The sequence below is a fragment of the Botryllus schlosseri genome, chromosome 4, assembly GCF_051294905.1.
Source record: "Botryllus schlosseri isolate E-star chromosome 4, Bs_hap1, whole genome shotgun sequence".
Classification (NCBI taxonomy): Eukaryota; Metazoa; Chordata; class Ascidiacea; order Stolidobranchia; family Styelidae; genus Botryllus; species Botryllus schlosseri.
Genome location: NC_137239.1, coordinates 16509701 through 16531289, shown reverse-complemented (window position 1 = coordinate 16531289; position 21589 = coordinate 16509701). Strand labels below are relative to the sequence as shown.

The 21589-nt window shown below is 41.3% G+C and overlaps 3 protein-coding genes across 3 annotated transcripts in view; 1 reads left to right on the top strand and 2 right to left on the bottom strand.

Moving 5' to 3' along the window:
* The window catches only part of LOC145438242 (uncharacterized), a 49210-nt gene extending 43346 nt beyond the window's left edge, over nucleotides 1-5864 (bottom strand). Inside the window, exon 1 of the mRNA XM_080315626.1 lies at nucleotides 4295-5864. The gene's annotated coding sequence lies outside the window, so the exon portion shown is untranslated. The remainder of the gene's footprint in view (nucleotides 1-4294) is intronic.
* A 280-nt stretch (nucleotides 5865-6144) lies between these two features.
* Nucleotides 6145-15071, top strand: LOC145438257 (uncharacterized). The gene is made up of 5 exons (XM_080315644.1): nucleotides 6145-6476; nucleotides 8045-8170; nucleotides 8303-8378; nucleotides 13166-13339; nucleotides 14240-15071. Exons 2-5 carry the CDS (start codon nucleotides 8094-8096, stop codon nucleotides 14294-14296), a joined length of 384 nt encoding a protein of 127 aa, XP_080171770.1. The 5' UTR covers nucleotides 6145-6476; nucleotides 8045-8093; the 3' UTR covers nucleotides 14297-15071.
* A 2241-nt stretch (nucleotides 15072-17312) lies between these two features.
* Nucleotides 17313-21050, bottom strand: LOC145438003 (uncharacterized). Its single transcript, XM_080315368.1, has one exon. The coding sequence runs from the start codon at nucleotides 21048-21050 to the stop codon at nucleotides 17313-17315; it is 3738 nt and encodes a 1245-aa protein (XP_080171494.1).
* Between the last annotated feature and the right edge of the window lie 539 nt (nucleotides 21051-21589).

Below are 21589 nucleotides of genomic sequence, written 5' to 3'. Positions count from 1 at the left end.
TCTGAACGAGTAGCTCTCTTCGGTCGAAAAAAAACAGAATCTACTCGCGTACCACCTGGAAGACCTTCGCGTACCACTAGTGGTACGCGTACCACAGGTTGGGAACCACTGGGTTAGAGCAATCGACCTTTGGCGGCTATTTCGGAGCAGTTTTATTGCGCCGGCGAGATTTAAATTTGTATTTTTGGAATCAGTACGACAGTAACAAATTATTCGGGCGCTTGGGTCGTGAGCTGTAGGACTACCAATTATGTTGCTTTCGGGGATATTTAGTGAGTCAACTTTTATTGCCTAAACGCGCGAAGCACGAAAATTTTCGGTAATTCATAATTGAATTGGTCAATATGATCGGGAATCGCATATATAATGGTATCAATTTTTATCCTCTCTCTGCTCACGTAATCAGTTTTACAGGTAGAGCCGAGTGAGGTGTGTTTGAAAAGGTAGGACCCCTCAATAATAATTAAACATCTCCGGGCGTATATCCATTGGCAGGAACGAAAGAGCACTTCGCGAGCCCCCTCCCACCCAAAAAACTAGAGTGAAAAACCTACCCCTATCACCTTGTTCGCTTTTACCACGAAATTAGCTGTACCGTTAAGTGAGCCAGCGCCAAGCGCGAAATTTTCGATAATTTATGATAAAATTGGTCAATATTATTGGAAATAGCATATATATTGTTATCAATTTCTTGTCCTCGCTGCTCACGTAATCATATTTACCGGTAGTGCTAAGTGAGGTGTCTTGGACACTGTAGAACCCGTTGATATGACCCCGTAATATGATGTTATTTCGTGACCTCCTGTCTGCTATATCAAAAAATATAGAATAGCCCAACCGTAGGCTACTAAACTAACAGACGCACACTATTTCAAATTGGTATTTCTTCACTAGAATATAATTTGTTCCTGCGGGATGATATGTGTCTTGTGAGGTTCAGATTGCCGAGAGAGTATTTTGTATATATAACGAAGCTTCGGTCAGCGTAAGGTCAGTCCTTTACGGCCAAGGTTTCTCGCTGCCAATCGTTCTGACACACTTCTTGGAGTCGCATGTTACATGGCGTAAAACTTAATATGTCTTGGTGCGTCGTGGCGCGGTAATGGCAAACGCCGATATGCCCATTTCGATAAATATATTTTTTGGGGGGATGAGTACCCAAAAGTCAAGATATTTGGCCGCATGAAATCACGCCTGGAGTAGAAAGATGCACAAATTTTCAAAAAATACTCTATAATTTATGCTTATTCACGAAATAATTTTGAGCCCCCTTTGAACTAGCCTCCCCCCCCAATTGGAGGGTGTGGCGTGCCGCAGTTATGGTCCTGTCTATATCTATATCTATAGCTACTGCTCGTTCAACTGGAAAGTTAGGGCACATTGCATTGAAACAGCAGCGACGCGACTCACGACTTTCCTGCAATCCTAATTATAAACTCCAGACTCCAAGCCAAGTACGTGCATTTTATAAATATAAAATTTTATTGTTTTTCAATACGCGATTTCTTAATATTTTGTGGGGGCCGCAAGAAGGCTATCTGCGGGCCGCGGTTGGGAATCACTGATCTAAAGGGAGTTAAAAATTATTGCGCGCAGTGTAAATAGTGCAGTTTAATTATTATGAGTATTTCTGTGTGAATATGCACTAGTACTATTACAATATCAAATATTAAAAGTATTACCTGTAATAATACCATAAATATCCATTTTAACAAGACAGTTACTGCAGAATCACGCCAACAAAATATGTCGCGGATGAATATCAATGGGGCATTTAAATCAGTCGTCACTCCATCCTACAATCTCTATCTCTATAATATAGCCATGTTTTGTCGGTAAGGTTGTTACAATGAACAGGTTTCAGTGAAGCAGAACGAGCAAAATCGAGAGAGGTACTGTGCCTGCTGTCTAGTGTAGTGACATCTGTTACGCTCGATGACTCATTTGTAAATGGCATGGTATATGAACGCTGTTCTACACATATCGTGGGTATTAGTCAGTGGCAGTAGCAATTCAACAACTTCAGGAAGGATATATGTTATAAATGAGCAATCGATCGAAAAATCCCTCACAGGTTTTCATGAAAGGTGATTGCATTTCTGTAGAAATGTAAAGTCATTGACAGTAGCTTGCCTGTCACCCATATGATAATCATTCATATTATAATCATTCGGTATATTTATAGAAACTACGTTCTGGTATGTTTAATAACCAGCATCATACATGCAGGTGCGTCTTTTACCTTAGTATTACCAATAGCAGTAGCTATAAAAGCTGCACCAAACTTCCTAAATTGTACGCATCAAATTGGAAGTACTATATTGACATTCTGGAACTGATAGACTCCATTGAAAGCATAAATTGCCAATTACATTCATAAGACTCTCGGGTAGTTAATTAGTTATTCCTACTATGATCGCTGGATCCCTAAATTGTGTGCAACCGCAGTTTCTCAGGTGTGCCGCGAATATTTTGCGAAGAACTGAGTATAGGGTAGTTAAAACGTCATGATTGGGCTGCTATATAAAATAAATGTCCGAGTTTTGACTGTCTGCTTGAAAATATTATTCCTATTCCATGATTGGTGCAAAAGCAATCGAAACTGCAGTGCCATTGGTATCTTTACGCGACTGATTCGAATCCGTGTCGAGCATCCGACTACATCCCATAAATGACGTCGTACGCGGGCCAAATACCAATCACTTCAATTTTCTATAGCTACTCTTCCAGCAAAGACATTGATGCCAGTACCACTTTATTTAGAGTATCCTGACAACTCAGAATACAGATATATATAATATAGCGCCTTGTGACCATCAGGGCTGTGGAGTCGGTAAATTTTACCACCGACTCCGGCTCCGACTCCGACTCCACACATTTTCAATATACCGACTCCGACTCCGACTCCGACTCCTGAGTCTTTAAACGTACCGACTCCGACTCCGACTCCTGGGTCTTTAAACGTACCGACTCCGACTCCCGACTCCGACTCCGACTCCAGCATTATTACCAATTTACCTCGAAAATTATATGCCACATTGTCTGTTGAATGACTATCATACAACCATTAAACATATGCAAACATATGATTAACTGTGGCGTGCTGAATTGTTTCATTGTGGCACAGCTCGAATTATCCACTATGCAATTAACATGACATAAAGATTTGCTAAATATCCTTCCTTATTCAAGTTTTTATAACATGGACTCTCTAATATCCTGAAATGTATGAATCATTCAAATATGGCAGATATCCAATCCTGTATAATAAAAATGTAGATAAAAAATCCAAGTGTAGCTCTTGTGTATGACTCAGCAACTAATAAAGAAATTGAACTTACTAATTTTGTCATTAAACACTATCCTGATTACAAGCACAAACACTCTTACTACTAGTAATAGACATTGGTCATAAATGGAATTTAGTTAGGTAGTCAAAGACCATAGCCTATGTCTAGTCCAGTGTTGGGATCAAGTCACTACCTTCGAGTCACGAGTCATTTCGAGTCATCGCACATTTTGACTCGAGTCAAGTCAAGTCAATCGATTTTCGAAGGTGACTCGAGTCAAGTCAAGTCAGTCGATTTTTGGAGGTGACTCGAGTCAAGTCGAGTCAAGTCAAGTCAAGGCACGAGTCAAGTCACAATTCAAGTCAAATCGCCTTTTCGAGGTATGAGGCGTAATTACGTCATTGTATTTTGTTCGCTGTCTGCAATACAGATTGAGTGGTCATTGATTTTGAACTGATGAACGAATATAGAGTTCAATATACACGCAAGTAAGGCGCTGTATCGCTCACAATTAAGTAGAACTAATAAACTCAGTAAGTAATTGCACAGCCTCAGTTTATGGTTACCAGCCTAAATAGAGAATAGAGAAACGAATTGATAAGATGCAATACATTACCCTTTTGCAAATTTATATGATACAATTCGAGTCATCGCCAATGGTTGAGGACTATATAAACTATTTCCGAATTCAATTTCAATAAAACAAGAGGTTTGGTTAAGTTAAGAACACAGAACAGAAATAGACATTTCGCTGGTAAATTACTTTACTATACTATAGTTTACGACAAAGTACGCTGTAAGCTTCGATCACTTCGTTTGCGATCAATATATTTGTGAGAGAACAATGGAGGCTCATTAAAACGCACGATCATTGAATGATTGGTCGCTCTCACGGGTTACACAAGCGTTGCGCGAACAATCCGAACATATGCAAGATACAGTGACTTTTATCGACACTGATTACTTAACGACTTGAAATTGATTCGTGAATTTTGCTCCGAGACACGAGTCAATCCACATTTCTGATACGCCGAGTCAAGTCAAGTCAAGTCATTTTAGCAAAGTGACTCGAGTCAAGTCAAGTCATACGAAAAAGTGACTCGAGTCTGACTCGAGTCAAGTCATGACTCCAGTCATCCCAACACTGGTCTAGTCTACATGTACTTAATCAAGTATTCAAGGATTGGGACTTGCAGTCTTTCTTAATCATTTGTTCGACCCAAACAGCTAAGCTACACTACAAATATTTTTAATTTTGTCAAATGGGAAGCATCGTTTGGTCATATTTACATATTTTTACAATTTTACAAAACCCGCCGATGCATTTTCTCGGTCACAGTATCATGGTATAATTCCCAAAATTGCATCAATTTTGACTGCATCGCGAAAACGCATCTTGCGATTTTCTTCCTCTCTGCAACTGAGTTGTAATTTGCAAGTAATGTCTTTTATCTATATCAGGGGTGGGCAACTTTTTCGGCGAAAGGGACACCTGAGATTTACGAACCATTGCGCGGGCAACGGGAATGTTGATAACCTTTTTTTAGTCGTCGATAGGAGCGAACCGAATTATGAAACATTGCAAACAAGACTTATATTACTACGCTCTAAAATTGATAACATTATGTCATCCAACTGTGCAGTGCGCAATCAGGCCCTGGTCGCGCCAAGCGCGAAATTTTTTTGCAAGATAACGACTGAATTAGGCTATAGCTATATCAATAAATATGTCGCTAACATACATTGGGGGTCGCATCTGTATACCACTGGGCTCATTTGACAAGGACAGGATTATTCGATGTTTAGACATAGCAAAATCGACGGTATCAGTGAACATGCCTCTATCATTTTGTGCAAATGTTTTGTCGACGATCTCGCTGCGAGTGCACAAGCGAAGCCGTATCTCCTAATCGCGAATATAGTTAGACTCAATTCTGTGAAGAATATGTATTTATAATTTTCAAAAGGGGGCTCAAATACTGAATGCAAGAAATCTAGTGACAATGAATCATGCGAAGTACCGAGAAAAATTTCAAGTCAAATAAATCTGCTATGAAATATTCTACTTCATGGTCATATACGAAGATCTGGGATAAATGTGGCTGACCCCTGGATACATCAATGCCTCAGAACTGTTGTTTTAGTCATCATCAAATTTCTGGGTCATGCTAACCAAATTTTGGTTGGCCTTGCAATTGTACCTGATGTCATAAATAATTTCGAGAATTACCTCGCAGGCCACACCTAACCTTCTCGTGTGCCAAATTTGGCCTGCGTGCCACGGGCTGGCCGCACCTGATCTGTATGGTTATAATAATAACAGTGATTGGTGGTACATAAAAATTATATTGAAAATTCTTTGAAAGCAAATGTTTTCATGATAGAGAAGTTGGAGTCGGAGTCGGAGTCGAAATCATAGTCATTCTCACAAACTCCGACTCCGACTCCAGTCAGTATTTTCCCACCGACTCCGACTCCGACTCCGACTCCAGCTATTACAGTTTTCACGACTCCGACTCCGACTCCGACTCCATCAAGCGAAAATTACCCCGACTCCGACTCCGACTCCACAGCCCTGGTGACCATGCAGCGCAGCCGTCATCACTTTCTGGAAATCTTTTTTATATGCAGCTTCAAAGACCATTCGAAGCACCGAATTTCAGTTATGAGTAACGCGCAATCGATAAGCTATTCCCATCGCGGTGTTACAAAGAGAGAGAGAGAGAGAGAGAGAGAGAGAGAGAGAGAGAGAGAGAGAGAGAGAGAGAGAGAGAGAGAGAGAGAGAGAGAGAGAGAGAGAGAGAGAGAGAGAGAGAGAGAGAGAGAGAGAGAGAGAGAGAGAGAGAGAGAGAGAGAGAGAGAGAGAGAGAGAGAGAGAGAGAGAGAGTATTTATCTTCATCCAACCAAAATACATAAAAAACAGACGGCAATGATGGTGGTACAGAAAATATGTATGCACATGCACAGTATTCGGTATCAGATAGGAATGCTTGATACAACCGTGTTGGTCAACTAGTCTGATCACTCCTGCATCAAACTGGTACACTTGACTCTATACAGTCTGGTTGTAAAAAATGTTGGTTAAAAAAGGAAAAGAAAAAAGAAAAAGCAAGCGATGGTGGCAAATGATCAATGAAGCAATGTCTGGATAAGAAAGTACAACAGTGGTAATATAACGATAAGAGGTGATTAAGTAGGTCTTTTTTGAATCTATTATAAGGCAATTCACGGATATGTTGCGGTAATACATTCCAGATGATAGGTCCTGAGTAGAGTAGTCGATAGATCTCTTAGTTAGGTTGCTATTGTGTGGGGTCAAGTAGATATTTCTCTTTGACGAGGATCTCCTGTAATGGGAGTGGACATTTTTAGCAGGTATGAAAAAGTCATCAAACACATGAGGCAAACTATTGCAAAAATATTTCAGTATAACTTTTGATACTTCGAAGCGATATAGCTCGTCAACTCGCAAAATTCGATGCTTACTGAGACGTTGAACCGCTTCGATGTTAAAAACTACCAGATCAATCAATACTCAAGTGACCTACTATCAGAGGTGGTCAAAGTAGTCACTGTCGCTACTCAAGTAGAAGTAGAAGTAACGCCGGAATTTCTACTCAAGTAGAAGTAGAAGTGGTGGTTCACAAGTAAGTAAGTAAGTAGGTATTTTACGCTTATTTGTGCCTACAAAACTGAAAACTGTCAAGTAGAAGTAGAAGTAGTCTAAAATCATAACTACTTAAAAAGTAGTGTGGGTAGAAAAAATCTACTTCAAGTACTTCAAAAAGTAGAAGTACTTCGTTACTGACCACCTCTGCCTACTATATATAATAATTGCTCACTCAAAACCACTGCATGCACGACGAGTATATGCAAGCGAGCTCTCTTCCTTACAGTTGAACTGAATACGTGAAACCGTAAACCAGTGCTTTGTTATTGATGGCCAATTGAACATTTGTATGAGCTATCAGTATGACAAACATCCATGATAAATATTACACATATTGCGGGGTTTGTTGAGGCGACGACTGTATTGGTGCTAGGACGCTGTAAGCTGTCGATGGAAATGCGTCAATTAAAACACCCAGAACCCTGGCAGTCGACATTTCAACCCTATTTCGACTCGTATAACTGTTTTTGTAATCAAATTTATGCAGGTCCATTTGAACACAAAATTACAGCTACTATATCGAATTTGGAGATTTACAGTTTGTTCCTGTCAATTTTGAAAACTTCATGCTAGAATCCGGCTCGCCAAAAACCTACCCTAACCAATCTACATCTTTGTCCGAAACTACATTAATTTGACTCGATCGATTGGCCGAAAACAAAGACTGAAGAGATTGTGGCGACTTGAATAACCATGAATAATACAATATCTCCTACGTGACGATGTCGTTCGGGTGCAATAGACAATACGTTGCTCAAGTATATCCCCAATTCGCACAAAATATGGCAGCGGCGAAAAAAGTGAGCTTAGTGTTCAGATTTATGCTCCGTGTTAACTCGTTTCTAACTCCCAAATTGACCTTTAATGTCATGACATCCCAATACAGGTGCGGGCAACTTCTGCAGACTGTGACCGCGGGCCATATTATCATGTATGACCGAAAACCGGGTTTCGATTTTTTCAAAATGACTCGAGTCACATAGAATCATCAGTAAATCGTGACTCGAGTCATGGCTTAGGTCATTACAACCCTGAGAAACCTTGTACCTCTAATACTCGTTGACCCATTTTTCCACCCTACAGAAAGCAACTGGTGGACAAAGATAATGAGCTGCGCGATATCCAACGAAATATGAGCTTGTGGAAGGACACAACCGCCCAAAAGTTGGCTGAGAAATTTGAAGAGGAATTGGCCGTGCAGCTCAACAGGTAACTTTCTATCTGTGGAATTGACAAGGTTATCGGAAAAGCAAAGTGTACAGTGTGTTCTCTTTGAACTATCGTCACTGGAGTAACGTACTCATTTCACTAAAATGACTCATCTCTCCCTCACCATTTCAGAAAACTGACTCGCCACAGACTGGAACATAAGCGGCAGCTGGAAAGAATGGAAGAGGAGATTTCCAAACTGTCGGCCGTAAGTTGACTTGGCACAAGTACGATTGAAGAACGCTGCCAACCTTGATCATGTCTGTAATTCTACTTCGATGCTGTAAATTAATCTGTGTTGCTAGTCAAGTAGCTATAACATAAATCTCTACTCAATTACAAGTAGAAATAGAAGTGTCCAAAATATGTCAAATCTACTTCAAGTAGAAATTAAAAGGTGTGAAAACTATCCGAGTAATTAGTAATTAAGAAGTAGCGAATTGCGCAAATAACCAATGAAACCAGGGTTGTAACCAAGTCACAAGGTTCCTAGTCACAAGCAGACATGGGGTGATTACTTCATGAATGTAATTGATTGCGATTACGATTACGATTACAGCAAAATCCGCGAGTAGTCGATTACGTTTACGATTACTTTGGAAAAGTAATCACGATTACTCACTATTACATTCGTTTTGCTTCTGAGAAGTTATCTTTGGAAGACAACAATGCGATGGAAAGGCCTCATGAGAGAAGGTCTTTATTTTTAAATGAGACATAATGACCTCATTTCCTGTGTATGACATAATATACCATTGCATGATTCACACAGAAATGGGCATTTCGGTGCCAGCCAATACCGCGCCGCAACACACCAAGTCATGCTGCATTGGCCGAAACATTGTGTATTTGTCCATTGTCCATACCCGCGCTGGATGGTCGCGAAGAATAGTCTTCTCAATCTCAGCCCCACACTACAAATTCCACTTGGGGCACTCACTGAGGAAAATGATGAACCAAGTGCATAGATGACAATTTTTGGGTGGGTGTCTCACGAAAGTTTTTCGTTTAGTTTTCTTTTCGTCTGCTACGTTTGGACGACTCCAATAACTGTTGACTATATAGCAGGCAGGAGGTCACGAGTTAACAACATCAGACATGGGGTGATTACTTCATGAATGTAATCGATTGCGATTACGATTACTTCTGAATCACGCGATTACGATTACGATTACGATTACAGCAAAATCGGGAAGTAGTCGATTACGATTACGATTACATTTGAAAAGTAATCACGATTACTCACGATTACATTTATTTTGCATCGTAGTAGTTATATTGGAAGACAATACATGGATTGCGCTGGAAAGGCCCAATGATATAACAACTGTCTTTAAAAACGATGGGACATTTCCTTGTTATGTCACAATGTACCCATAGCCCATTTTATAGAGGACGGTTTATCACACCCAATGATTTGCATTCTTGCCATGTCCATGACTGCCGCACCCACAATTCCCCAATAGGGTGGGGAGCGTGGTTGGAGGGGAGTCAAAAGTATTTTGTAAACCAACATAAATTATAGAGTATTTTCGAGAGATTTCATTAACTTCGAATTTCTCTTTGAGCTTTGCGATTTAAATGTCTCTAGATAGCTTGATTTCGAAATGCATATACGTCCCCCCCTCAAGAAATAAAGCATGCATATTGCATAATTCATAGTAATAGGCATTTAGGTGCCAGTCAATACCGCTCCTCGACACATCAAAAGACTTATGCAGTTTCGGCCAACATGAGACTTCACGAAGTGTCTATTAAAAAGACATTGGCCAAAACTTAGCGTATGTGTCCATTGTTAGTAGCCGCGCTGGGTGGGCGTGACTAACAGTCCATTCCTTCCAATCTGAGCCCACGATGCAAATGCCCCCCGGGCACCCACGGAGCATTAGTTAGACATGGCAATTTGTGTGTGCGTCTCACGCAAGTTTTTCTGTTATAGTCTGTTGTTTGGGCCACTACTTTTGGCTATATAACAGACCGAAGGTCACGAATTAACAACATACAATAAATTAATTATTGCAAGATACCAGATGTTATAATTATGAATTACGCCCCCCCCCCCCCCGCTCTTCAGGTAAATCTGACCTTAGGGCGCTGAGATAGGATTAAAAATGCAATATCCTGCAATTACCAATACTATTGACGAAATAAAATCGTCAACTTCAAATTGACTACCCTATGGGGGCCCAAGACCCAAGTTTGGTTGGGGGACGCTTTTGCTGTTTTGATCCTGATTCTAGCTACAACCCACGCTAACATGGTATACAAGCCGATGGCTTTGGCGGCAAGTCCAAATGTACAGTAAACAATTGTGAAATAGCGATTGGCGCCCGTTTTGAGTAGAATAATATGAGAATAACAGAAAGAGAACATAAAATTCTGCCTTCAACTTAATGCAGATAATGTAATGCAAACTGCCATTACGAGAAACGGCAAAACAACGGCCCAGTTATGATACATATCAGCAGCTGTTGATTTTAATGCTTCGTTGTGGAAACCGTAATGTTTTATTTGACGAGTACAAAATTTTAAACCTTTGTCTGCTGTATGTTCATACCACATAGGTCTACTGCTCGCCAAGCAGCAACGGTGAAACTGCATTTAACTCTGGAATTAGAACTATTACATTCTATAGTTTAACTAAGCATAACCAAACATCAATACAAAAGTTGCTATTTTAACTTAGGCAGAGAGGTGATTATGATTAATTATCCTGATGCGAGGTAGTGGCGCCTGAAATGTATTGATAAACCGATATACAGCACGGTGGGTTTCTTGCAATCACACTAATGTACATCGAATATCTATTTGCTAAGTGTAGACACTTCCTACGCAAAGACAAGCAAAGCTAATAGGCTACCTCTGACGTAATAATGAGCAGTGGCATTTAAAAATCAGACGTTTGTGCTCTCAATAACTGGTATAATATATCTTCCTTGTTCACGAGTGTTCAGTTTATGTCACAGTCCTTGTACAAATAAAAAGTAATCGTTCTTTCACAAAGAAATCGATTAAATATGGGAAGTAGTCGATTACGATTACGATTACTTCGGGATTTTTTCGAATGTAATCGATTGCGATTACGATTACTTGAAAATGCTGTAATCGTCGTAATCGATTACGATTACTAATCGCGATTACCCCATGTCTGAACAACATACAATAACGCTATACTTGTAAATTATGTGCCTAAATTTCGCGCTTGGCATGACTTGGCAGCAAATGCACAGCGGATCCATCGCATCAAATCGTGTTTTCCAGTTCTTGTGAAACTCCCGGTCGTTAAGGGGGGTCTGGGGGACTTCGCCCGTCACCAGCTTTATTGATCGCCTTATGGGGAGCACAAGATCACCATTTGTGAGAATGGCGGTGGCGAAGTGCAGTTTCGGTACTGATTCTAGCTGCAAAACACGCTAACATGGTGTGTAAGCGGATGGCGAGTGGCAAATCCGAATGATGAGTATATAATTGCGAAATAACAATTGTTGCCCGTTTTAAGTAGGGCCGTATGAGAATATGATAAGGTAAACATCAACTTCTGACTGCAATCTACTTAATACAGATATTTCGATCTGCCGTTATACGAGTAGCGGAAAATAACGGCCCGGTTATGATTTTTTTATCAGCAGCCTGGTTTTTAATGTTTCGATGTAGAAATTGTCATGTTTAATTTGACAGGTACAAAATTTCAAATCTTTTTCCATTGTATACGTAAATAGGCCTACCGCTCGCCAATCAGCTATGTTCAGATTGCGTTTTCCTAAGCATAACAAAACATCAATACATTGTACAATGTACAATTCGTACATACCTTACTATTCGAAACGAGGCCGAGAGGTGATTGTTATCCTGCTGCGAAGTAGTGGCGTGTGCAGTGTACCTGACATAATCCACAGCGGGTATTCTTACAATCACAGTACTACATGTACATCGAATATCTATTTACTACGTGCGGATAACTCGTTACGCAATCAAGAACCAAGCTAATACTTGTGACGCAACAATGAGTAGAGGCGTATGAAAACCCGACATTTCTGCTATCCAAAACCTGTTTTAAACACTCTGTCATGGGCATTGCACAAATGAAAAGTAATCGTTCTTTCACAAAGGAATCGATTAGATATGTGAAGTAGTCGATTACGATTACTTCGGATTTTTTTCGAATATCATCGATTGCGATTACTTGGAAATGCTGTAATCGTCGTAATCGATTACGATTACTAATCACGAATACCCCATATCTGGTCACAAGTCAATCTCACTTTTATAGTTTTGACTCGAGTCAAGTCGAGTCATTTTCAATTCACCAACGAGTCATTGAGTAGAGGGTCGAGTCCGAGTCATAGTGTTCACTGTTCAGTTTTGAGTTAAATCGGGTTCAACCTACTTTTTTCAACTCTGCCCGAGTGCTATAGAATTGCATGCATTCATAATTTTGTAATTTTCCTCAGTCCTAACAGTTTCTGGCTCTATCTTTGACGTATCAGGACTGATAGACGAAACACCAATAATGTGGTGACTTTACTATTCTTCGAAGTAACAATGAAATGTCTGCTTTGATCGTCCTAGTCTCGAGTCATATGACTTGGCTCGAGTCATGCACAAAATCGTGATTTAGTGACTCGAGTCATTACAAACCTGAATGAGACTACAAATAGGCATAAATCTTTGAATTTACATACAGATACTGTAATACTAGCTATTTCATGTGGCTTTCACGACAAGTACTCTCATAAAGTGATTCGAAGATTCGAACTTGAGTCTAAGTGGAAGTGAACCAAGAACATAACCTCTTGAGTAAGTGGTGCAAGCAGGAAAAGCTCACTTCAATACTCTGAAAATGTAGTACTTAATTACTAGCCACCTCTGATGTACTGTGTTATATTTTGTTGGGAAAGCTCATTCGCATTATCGCGTTTGAATGTATGTACACAAAATTATTATGGTAACGACGACCAGGCTCACCATTTCGTTTCACCATTCGAAATTTTGCAGAGCACAAACGGACACGTCTCCATGCATCAAGATTTCGACCCCTCCATAGTGGCGCCGGTGTCGAGCACCCCTTCCAAAGCGCCCCTGCAAGGTGGGGCCACAGGCGAAAAAGGAACCGTGAAACTCTTGCGTCACTTACAGGGAAGAGTCAAGCAGCTCCGGGCGGAAAATGATGTAAGTGCAGGCATAATTATGGGAAATGGCACTTTGGGTTGCAAAACTACTTCTGAATTGAAATTAAATCGCCATCTGTGGTCACTAAAATAGATCAGGAACGTTACCACGTCATTGGTAGAAACATTTCTTCCCCCTGAATTTTCAATTTCCCCTCCAAAATTTTGGTTGTTGGCCTGGCAATGTGGCAAACATTAATCAAGATCAGCATAATCCCTGATTAGCCAATAAAACACTTCTAAGAGTCCATAATTTGTCCCATCACTATACTAGCACCGCTCGTAACTGCGTTTTTGGTGAACACGTATCAAGATGGCACTTCAAAATCAATTCGTAACTACTTTGAAGTTGGCTAACTACTAACTAGAACTAGAAAACTGGAAAAGAAAAGATTTCGTACTTTCTCTTCGAAATCTGTTCTGCAAAAAGCAAAGGTGATCATTACCGACGTACTTCTAGTTTTTCTGAGTACCCGAGGAGATTTTTTTTCCTTCCGATGTTATAGGTGGTTTTAGTTGCATAGGTGAAATTTTCATGTTCATACACTTTGAATTTGGAAAAGTATAAAGTGATTTTTGACTATGCTTTCATCACCTTTACGGGTTCAGTTGTTGTGACTAGCAGGCAAAATAGCCACTATCACAGTACCTTACTATGTTTTCGAAAATGGCAGCGATATGTAGTGTCATTGTTTTGTCAGTAACAAAGATGCACCCTGTAATTCCATTAGTGGACAAATCCGATATAGGGCTAAGAGTATGCGACCAATTGACCAAATATACTTTTTTAGTCTGCCTGAGTACTTTTCAGGTATTCGTTTAATACTTCAACCTAGTAGTTCTCACATGTCTTTTTCGGTGTTACCTACTTGTACTAACTGCGTCGTCAATATCTTTGCAGCTTCTTCGCACCAATGGACAAATACTCGATTACGAAGGCCTTAGGAAATCGCGGTGATGATGCCTACCATAATTGCAAGAACAACGGGATTTGGAATTAAATGTCCAAGATCAAAGTCATGGATATCGATCGGAATTGACTCTTATCCTGTTCATGCAATGCATTATTACACGAAGGGTGTGATATGACAGTCTGTTTTATTGGCGGATTTTTTCCATCAATATTTTGTTGTTGGGATATTGCTACACATGGTTAAATCAATTCATAATCAATAATAGTAGTACAGCTACATTCCTACCACTCCATATTATCATCCTGCATATGCTATTGTGTAACTTTGAATGGTTTATTCAGAGTTATTCTCCTTAAATTACTTTCTCATGTTTCCTCACATTTTAACCAGGACCTGTCTTTTTGACTTTGAACTATTATTCAAATATTATTTGTGAAATGGTTCATTTCAGATAGTGCGACCTGGTATCACGAACATGTTATTTTATATTTGCACAATGCTGAAGTCTTAGGTTTTTCATATTTTTAATATAGCTACTCGCTACGTTCATTTACGTGGTATTCATAGAAATATTTCATTCCATTCCTCATTACCTTATAGATCACTGTTTTGTTTCTGTTTCCACAATTCAACATGGTTAAAACTAGTAGCACTGTAACACACATTCACTGTAAGCATGACACTACTACAAATAGATTTTATGGAATTTGTTTAGTGCAGTACCAGATGAGTAGAAATATCATGTATGTATTTTATTATTTTGTTACCAAGATTTTTGAAATAATTGTTATTTTTATATAATTAAACACATTTCTGAGATTTTGCTGTGGTGTTGAGATGAGAGACAGGTCAGATTCCGACTTTCTGTTGTTGTTAACTTACATGTTGGGATAACGTGTACTGGGTCACTATATTTATGACGCTATGTGTCGAGTTCTTGCATGGTAATGGTAAACTTTATTAAATAATTTAAAATATTAAAAAAAGCTGGGATATTGAAGTTTATGTTATCTGTTCTAGATAATGTACCAAGAGAAGAGCATCTTAAAAACTCAGTTTACGTGTTGTAAAAAAGTGGTGCAATGTTTCTTGAACATTGGAAGACAGGCAAACAATTTATTGATTCGTCGAACATAGACGAAAATGTTGCTGGAGATGACTGTATGATGTGTAAAGGTCTTATTACTTCTCTCCGACAGCAATGGAGTAGCACCAGTGTATTCATTTTAATAATGGATGGTCAGCAAACCATATGAGATAACTCGTAAGAAGAAACTATAGATTACTAACCTACGGATAGATACGCAGGTTCCGTCGTTACGCTCCGGCAAGCAGTTACACTTAGTGATCTAGTTAGTAATCTATAAAGAAACACAAATAAATAGAATAACAGCAAAGATCATAAATGGAGCATCAGACATTAATAAGGAGGAGACGTATATTTTAGGATATCGTGTCAGCACTTCCATTTTCCCGCTCACATAATCCCGGTGTGTGGAGCTTATACCGAGGACGCCATTAATAATAGCTAGTCTGTGGTCTGACTGGACCGAAGCTCGAACTCAAATCGGCAAGCCGGCACTCCACCACTGACCTATTATAGATTACTAACCTACGGATAGATACGCAGGTCCCGTCGTTACGCTCCGGCAAGCAGTTACACTTGTTGCTGAGCTATCTAAAAGCAGCATAATTGGTGGTGTTATAGTTCGCGACCCGAGAGGTGAAATTGAATGAAACTGGTCTTAATTGAGAGCTACTGTCGCACTGATTCTGAGAATACAAATTAAAATCTTGTCGGGGAAAGGGAACCACGTCAAAACATCCCTTGAAATATGAAAATCGGCATTGTTCTGAACAATCGCTTGATGAAATTGCAATTGTTACGTTTATCGTGTTGCGGTGGTGCCATTGTTGGAACAATGCCGATTTTCGGATTTTGAGGGCTGTTTTGAGGTGGTTCCATATCCCCGTCAAGATTTTAATTTGTATTTTTGGAATCAATGCGGCAGTAGCTCTCGATTAAGACCAGTTTCATTAAATTTCAGCCCTCGGGTCGCGAACTATAACACCACCAATTATGCTGCTTTTAGATTGCTCAGCAACAAGTGTAACTGCTTGCCGGAGCGTAACGACCGGACCTGCGTATCTATCCGTAGGTTAGTAATCTATAGACCTATCTTGTGCTCGCAAACATGGGTTGCTCTACGATCTTCGAGAAAAAATTCGAATCAAATACACTATCCAGCATTCCTGCCATCGCATCAACTGTAATATAGTTCAATGTATTTAAAACGTTTCAGTAAAAACCGCACAACCAGTCCTCTCGCCTTCGAGCCCGTTCTGTCGATCGCGTGACAGGAGCGTCGGGAGCACACACATAATCATTACGTTAATCACAATCACACTTCCCCTTGATCTAAAGATCACATGGGAAACCAACACATAACGCAACGATGTAACTTCAAACGTGAAAATCAGGTGAACAATTCTAAAACAGTGTATAGCCTACATGAAAAGGCAAACTTCCCCTTGGTCTGAAGATCGCGCGGGAAGCCAAGTCAACGTGATAAATGTGGACACAAAAACAAACTAATACGCAGTGTACACATATCGATACATCAAATTGAAAGTTAAATTTCGATATATGCCTGATGTGATCTATTGACGGGGACGGGGGGTCATTTGGTCTTCCTACCCCCGTGATCTATTGATCACTGACCCAAATTCAAAGCTTTTGAGTGTAACCCCGCAGTGTAGCCTATATAAGCCAATGGGCTAATTCTGAATAAATTAACACGAGTCGTTTGCTATTAGAAGCACACAAAGTGGATCCCACAACTAAAACATACTGGCGTACAAAAAACGAAAAACTGCGGTGTAGGTGTGCCTCAAACGATGGACGAAAGCGATGATAACTGGAATTTGTAGCATACATAATTCGTACTTGAAGGCTAAAACTTGCAAGGTATATGCAATCATCACAAGGCATAAGCATTTACGCGCGAACAAATCAAAATGTAAAAAATCACTTATTCTTAGTACAGATACACTCAACATCTAGCCTACATAAAAGTCAGCCAACCATTGTGGCGGCGCTCGATCCCGATTTGGTCGCGAATGGTCAGAGTTATTTCTTTCAATATCATGGTCGACATTGTCATCACCAGGTTGATCCAGATCAGCTGAGTTATTCCCATCGGTGATATTCTCTTCCGTACCGACTGGGTCATTAGCTTCACCCGAGTTACCGCTGTTTTCCGTATCAATGGCATCATCTTCTCTGCTACAATTCAAGTCAATTTCGCGCGTCGTGACACTTCCTGGTGGGTTAGGTAGATCCCCGACGGCGAGTCTAACGTCAGAAAGATGTCGATTCATCCCGTCAACCTCGACCACCACGTCGGCGACAACCCTGGTAACGACACCTCTATTCCATTGAGTAGTACATCGAGCATTTGGTGGCTTCACGAACACTACATCACCGACTCGGAATGGGTTGGAACTATTTTGTCGGTCCAATCTCTTTCTGCTTGCGCGGATCATTGAAGATGGCAAACCAGATTCATAGCGAAACACCTTATCCGCAGGTACAATATCCTCCGAATTCGGAGTGTGATTGTACCAATACACCATTCGTTCAACACTACCTCCAGATCTCGCGGCCATTCTTTTGATAGTTCTGTGATTCCGCTCCACAATACCATTTCCAGAATGCCGGTAGGCGCAGCTGAACACATGTTCCACTCCCCAACTGTTCAAAAACTGGCGCATTTTCTGACTAGTAAAACAAGGTCCGTTATCACTCAGAATTTCACTCGGCGCACCTCTTTCCGAGAAGACTTGTTCAAGGATCTGGATGATTTTATCGGCCGTTTCATTTCGCACCGCCCGCCATATCGCAAATCGACTAGGCCCGCAGTCGATCAAACTCAGGTATGGTCGAGTGTTTACGTAAGTAATGTCAAGTGCCAGGCGCTCCCAGACAACGGGAACGGAAAGCTGCCCGTGTTCCCATCTCACGGGACTCGGATCAATTCTGCGACAGATGTTGCACTCATTGATTACTCGTTGAACAACATCACGAGTAACAGCTTCGCCAATGCTTCTTTTGGCCACGAAAAGCGTCCGATTCACACCTAGGTGATGCACGTTATGAAGAGCCCGTACCTGTTCAATCACGTTCTCATTACGCCGGTTTACTCCAAGACACACCTTCTTTAGCCAGCGTTGCGGGACTCTCGTTAGTGCATCTGCGAGATTCTCCGACGATGGTACCCAACGGATTGTGACCTCCATGCAGTATTCCTGAAAGAGCTGCGCGATAATTCCCAATCTTCTTTTAATAATCATTTCACTTAGCCCACTGACTCTAGGTCGACGCGAATCTTCCAATATTGACTTGACCCAATGGAACACACTGACCGAGTCGGTCACAACTTCTACATTAGTGAAACCCCATCTCAGCACCAAACTTAATCCCTTTACGACAGCGTCGAGCTCCGCGACATTTATATGCGTTCCGTCGTCCTCTTTCCTCATCCATGCTGCATCTTCGACAACCTTCCCATTTACGGTCAAACAGCATGCCACCGCCATATTGCTCGCATCGCACCAAATTTGCGCTCTTCCATCACGATATACTCTCCAGTCCCCTCTTACTGGATCGTTCTCTCGTACCTTCGTCAAGATTTCTTCAGCAAAATGCATAACTGGATTCGGTATTACCGCATCCCACGCTATCTCGTTAGTAAGTCGTTTTACATGACTGCATGCAGTTCTTAACCACCCGGCCACGGGATAATGCCCTGTGAGCTTGCCGAACACAGAAAATAGCCCTCTCTTCGTCATGCGGCCGTTCAAACTCGGCAGATCACCATCTCTCCTCCACTCCAGTACTCCATTCTGGGTCTCATTCACCCGCAATCCAAGTACACGTGCATCACGTAACGGAACTGGATCCTTCGTCGCTAACCCATAACTTGCCAAATGCCTGCGCACTTTCTCAACCGCTACAACATTCTCATCAACCCAGATGTCGTCGATGTAATGGTCGGTTCCCCTTGCTATGTCGTCTTCCAGTGACAATACGGTAGAAATGATCTTGGTCATCACCTTTGGACCGATGTTCAAACCGAACCCCATTCGTGTCATAACGTAAACTTTTCCTTGATGCCGCACTACTTGGAATTTTTGCAGCCTCTCGGACACGTGAATCTGTAGGTATGCCTTCCGGAGATCCAAGATCGATGCACGATTACTTCGTTTGCGCCAATTTCTCAATTTTTCTTGGCATACTGCCGCATCCAGTCCGGGGTGACTCATGACATGGGAATTCAGCTCGCGGTAGTCCATCACTGGCCGTACCTTCTGCTTCTTGTTTGGTTGCTTGACCGCCAACAGCGGAATTATTCCGCCGTGGGAACCGTGACGGGCAGGATCGTACTCCACCAACCACCCGTCTCTGATCCATTGGCTGAGTTCATCATCAAACGATGTACGACACTCCGACGGCATCTGATATCCCCCACATTGATTAGTCAACTCAGGCTCGCCATTTTCCCATCTCCACTCCATAGTCCACTTCGCTCCATCAAATTTTGCAATGAAATCTTTATCGTCAATTTGTAACCGTTTATTCGTCGCGGCCACCGCACTTGCTACACACACCTTTGCACCAAACCACACGTCAAGATTTGAATCAACGAATACTCCGCCCAATTGCTGGATAACATCAATACCGAGAATCACGCCAGCAGCACATACGAGCTCCGAGGCTACCAAGCATTGCACCCTGACGTTGGTCCCGCCTACAACCATCATTACCATGGTCTCTCCGTAACAACTAGTGCTTTCCCCGTTCAGCATCTCCACAATCCTTCTCGGACCCGAAACGGTATGTCCCATATTACGACACACGTCTTCAAGAACAACAGATTGCTGGCACCCAGTGTCCACCAGAGCCTTGAGAGGTCTTCCATCAATTGAAACCACAACAAACGGCAGCACCCTTTTTCCAACCTGTGAATACGGGAGAACGCGTCCGGTGCTGACGGTTCTCCTTGGTAATTTTCCTGCTGCGATCTTGTGACGTTCATCGGCTCTGCATTGGCGAGCTATATGACCAAGCTTACCACAGGAAAAACATCTTGGTTGTCTCCAGGCCATTTCGTTACCGTCATTTCTTGGCTCTTTAATAGGGCATTCTTTAGCAAAGTGACCACGCTTCCCGCAGAAAAAACAGTTGTCCTTCCGCTGACGCGAACCGACCGCGCACGATACATTGAAGCTGCTCCTGACCGACATTATTACTCGTGCCCGCGCGACGAGATCACTCAAATTCATTTTGTCCACTTCTGCTACAGACTTTAACTGACATGAAACCTCTGGGGGGAGACCATTTACAAACGCGCACCGAATTAACGCCTCGGATGCATCCACTCTCATCCCAATCAATAGCGCAAGCCTTTTTAGGTCGGAAAGGTACACATCGACAGGTTCTTCATCCAGCAGTATTCTTCGCTGGAATTCGCTATACGCGTCATAGCAATTCACTCCAAACGCGTTCAAAATAGCTTGTTTCGACTTCTTGTAATCCTTCCTGTCGCCTTCTGGCAACTGCTTGAACACTGCAAATGCAGGGCCATCCAACAGCAATGGGAAAATAGTTGGCAGTTTGTCCGTCAGTTCTTGCAGCTCGGCGACCAGTTCCAGTTTCTCAACCCACTTTGCAAAATCACCAGATGTTGGATAATCTTCATAACTCCTCACAATATCAGTTAACTTCATATTCGCCATTGTGCCGCGATAGCTTGTAATATAGTTCAATGTATTTAAAACGTTTCAGTAAAAACCGCACAACCAGTCCTCTCGCCTTCGAGCCCGTTCTGTCGATCGCGTGACAGGAGCGTCGGGAGCACACACATAATCATTACGTTAATCACAATCACATCAACGACAATAAATTCATATTTCGCTTCCAAAACAGCATTCATTTTTGTCGCTTACTTTTATCATAGCAATTTACAACGTTGTAAATTGCTATGATTTTATGTTGTTGTTGTTGTTGTTGTTGGTATGGAATTTTTTTTGGTGCTCGGCAGCATGGCCTTGTGCACCAGGTCAATAAGTTATATATGCATTATTCCATTAAATATTTACTTTTATGTTATCCTTTCCCTAATCGAGTGAGAATGCCTCTTATTTGCATGCTGTAGGCCAAGGTTGGCGTCTGATTAATGAGCACTCCAAGTCGTTTCGGCACTTCCAATCTTTTCATTATTTCGCAATCTTGTTGCATATTGATTTGATAAAATGATGATGACCCAACCTCCTTA

Excerpts from the sequence above, each read along its gene's own strand:
- LOC145438257 (XM_080315644.1), top strand. The coding sequence starts at position 8,094 with ATGAGCTTGTGGAAGGACACAACCGCCCAAAAGTTGGCTGAGAAATTT. Across the intron at positions 8,171-8,302 it reads TTGGCCGTGCAGCTCAACAG|AAAACTGACTCGCCACAGAC; the intron begins GTAACTTTCTAT and ends TCACCATTTCAG. Across the intron at positions 8,379-13,165 it reads AGATTTCCAAACTGTCGGCC|AGCACAAACGGACACGTCTC; the intron begins GTAAGTTGACTT and ends GAAATTTTGCAG.
- LOC145438003 (XM_080315368.1), bottom strand. The coding sequence starts at position 21,050 with ATGGCGAATATGAAGTTAACTGATATTGTGAGGAGTTATGAAGATTAT.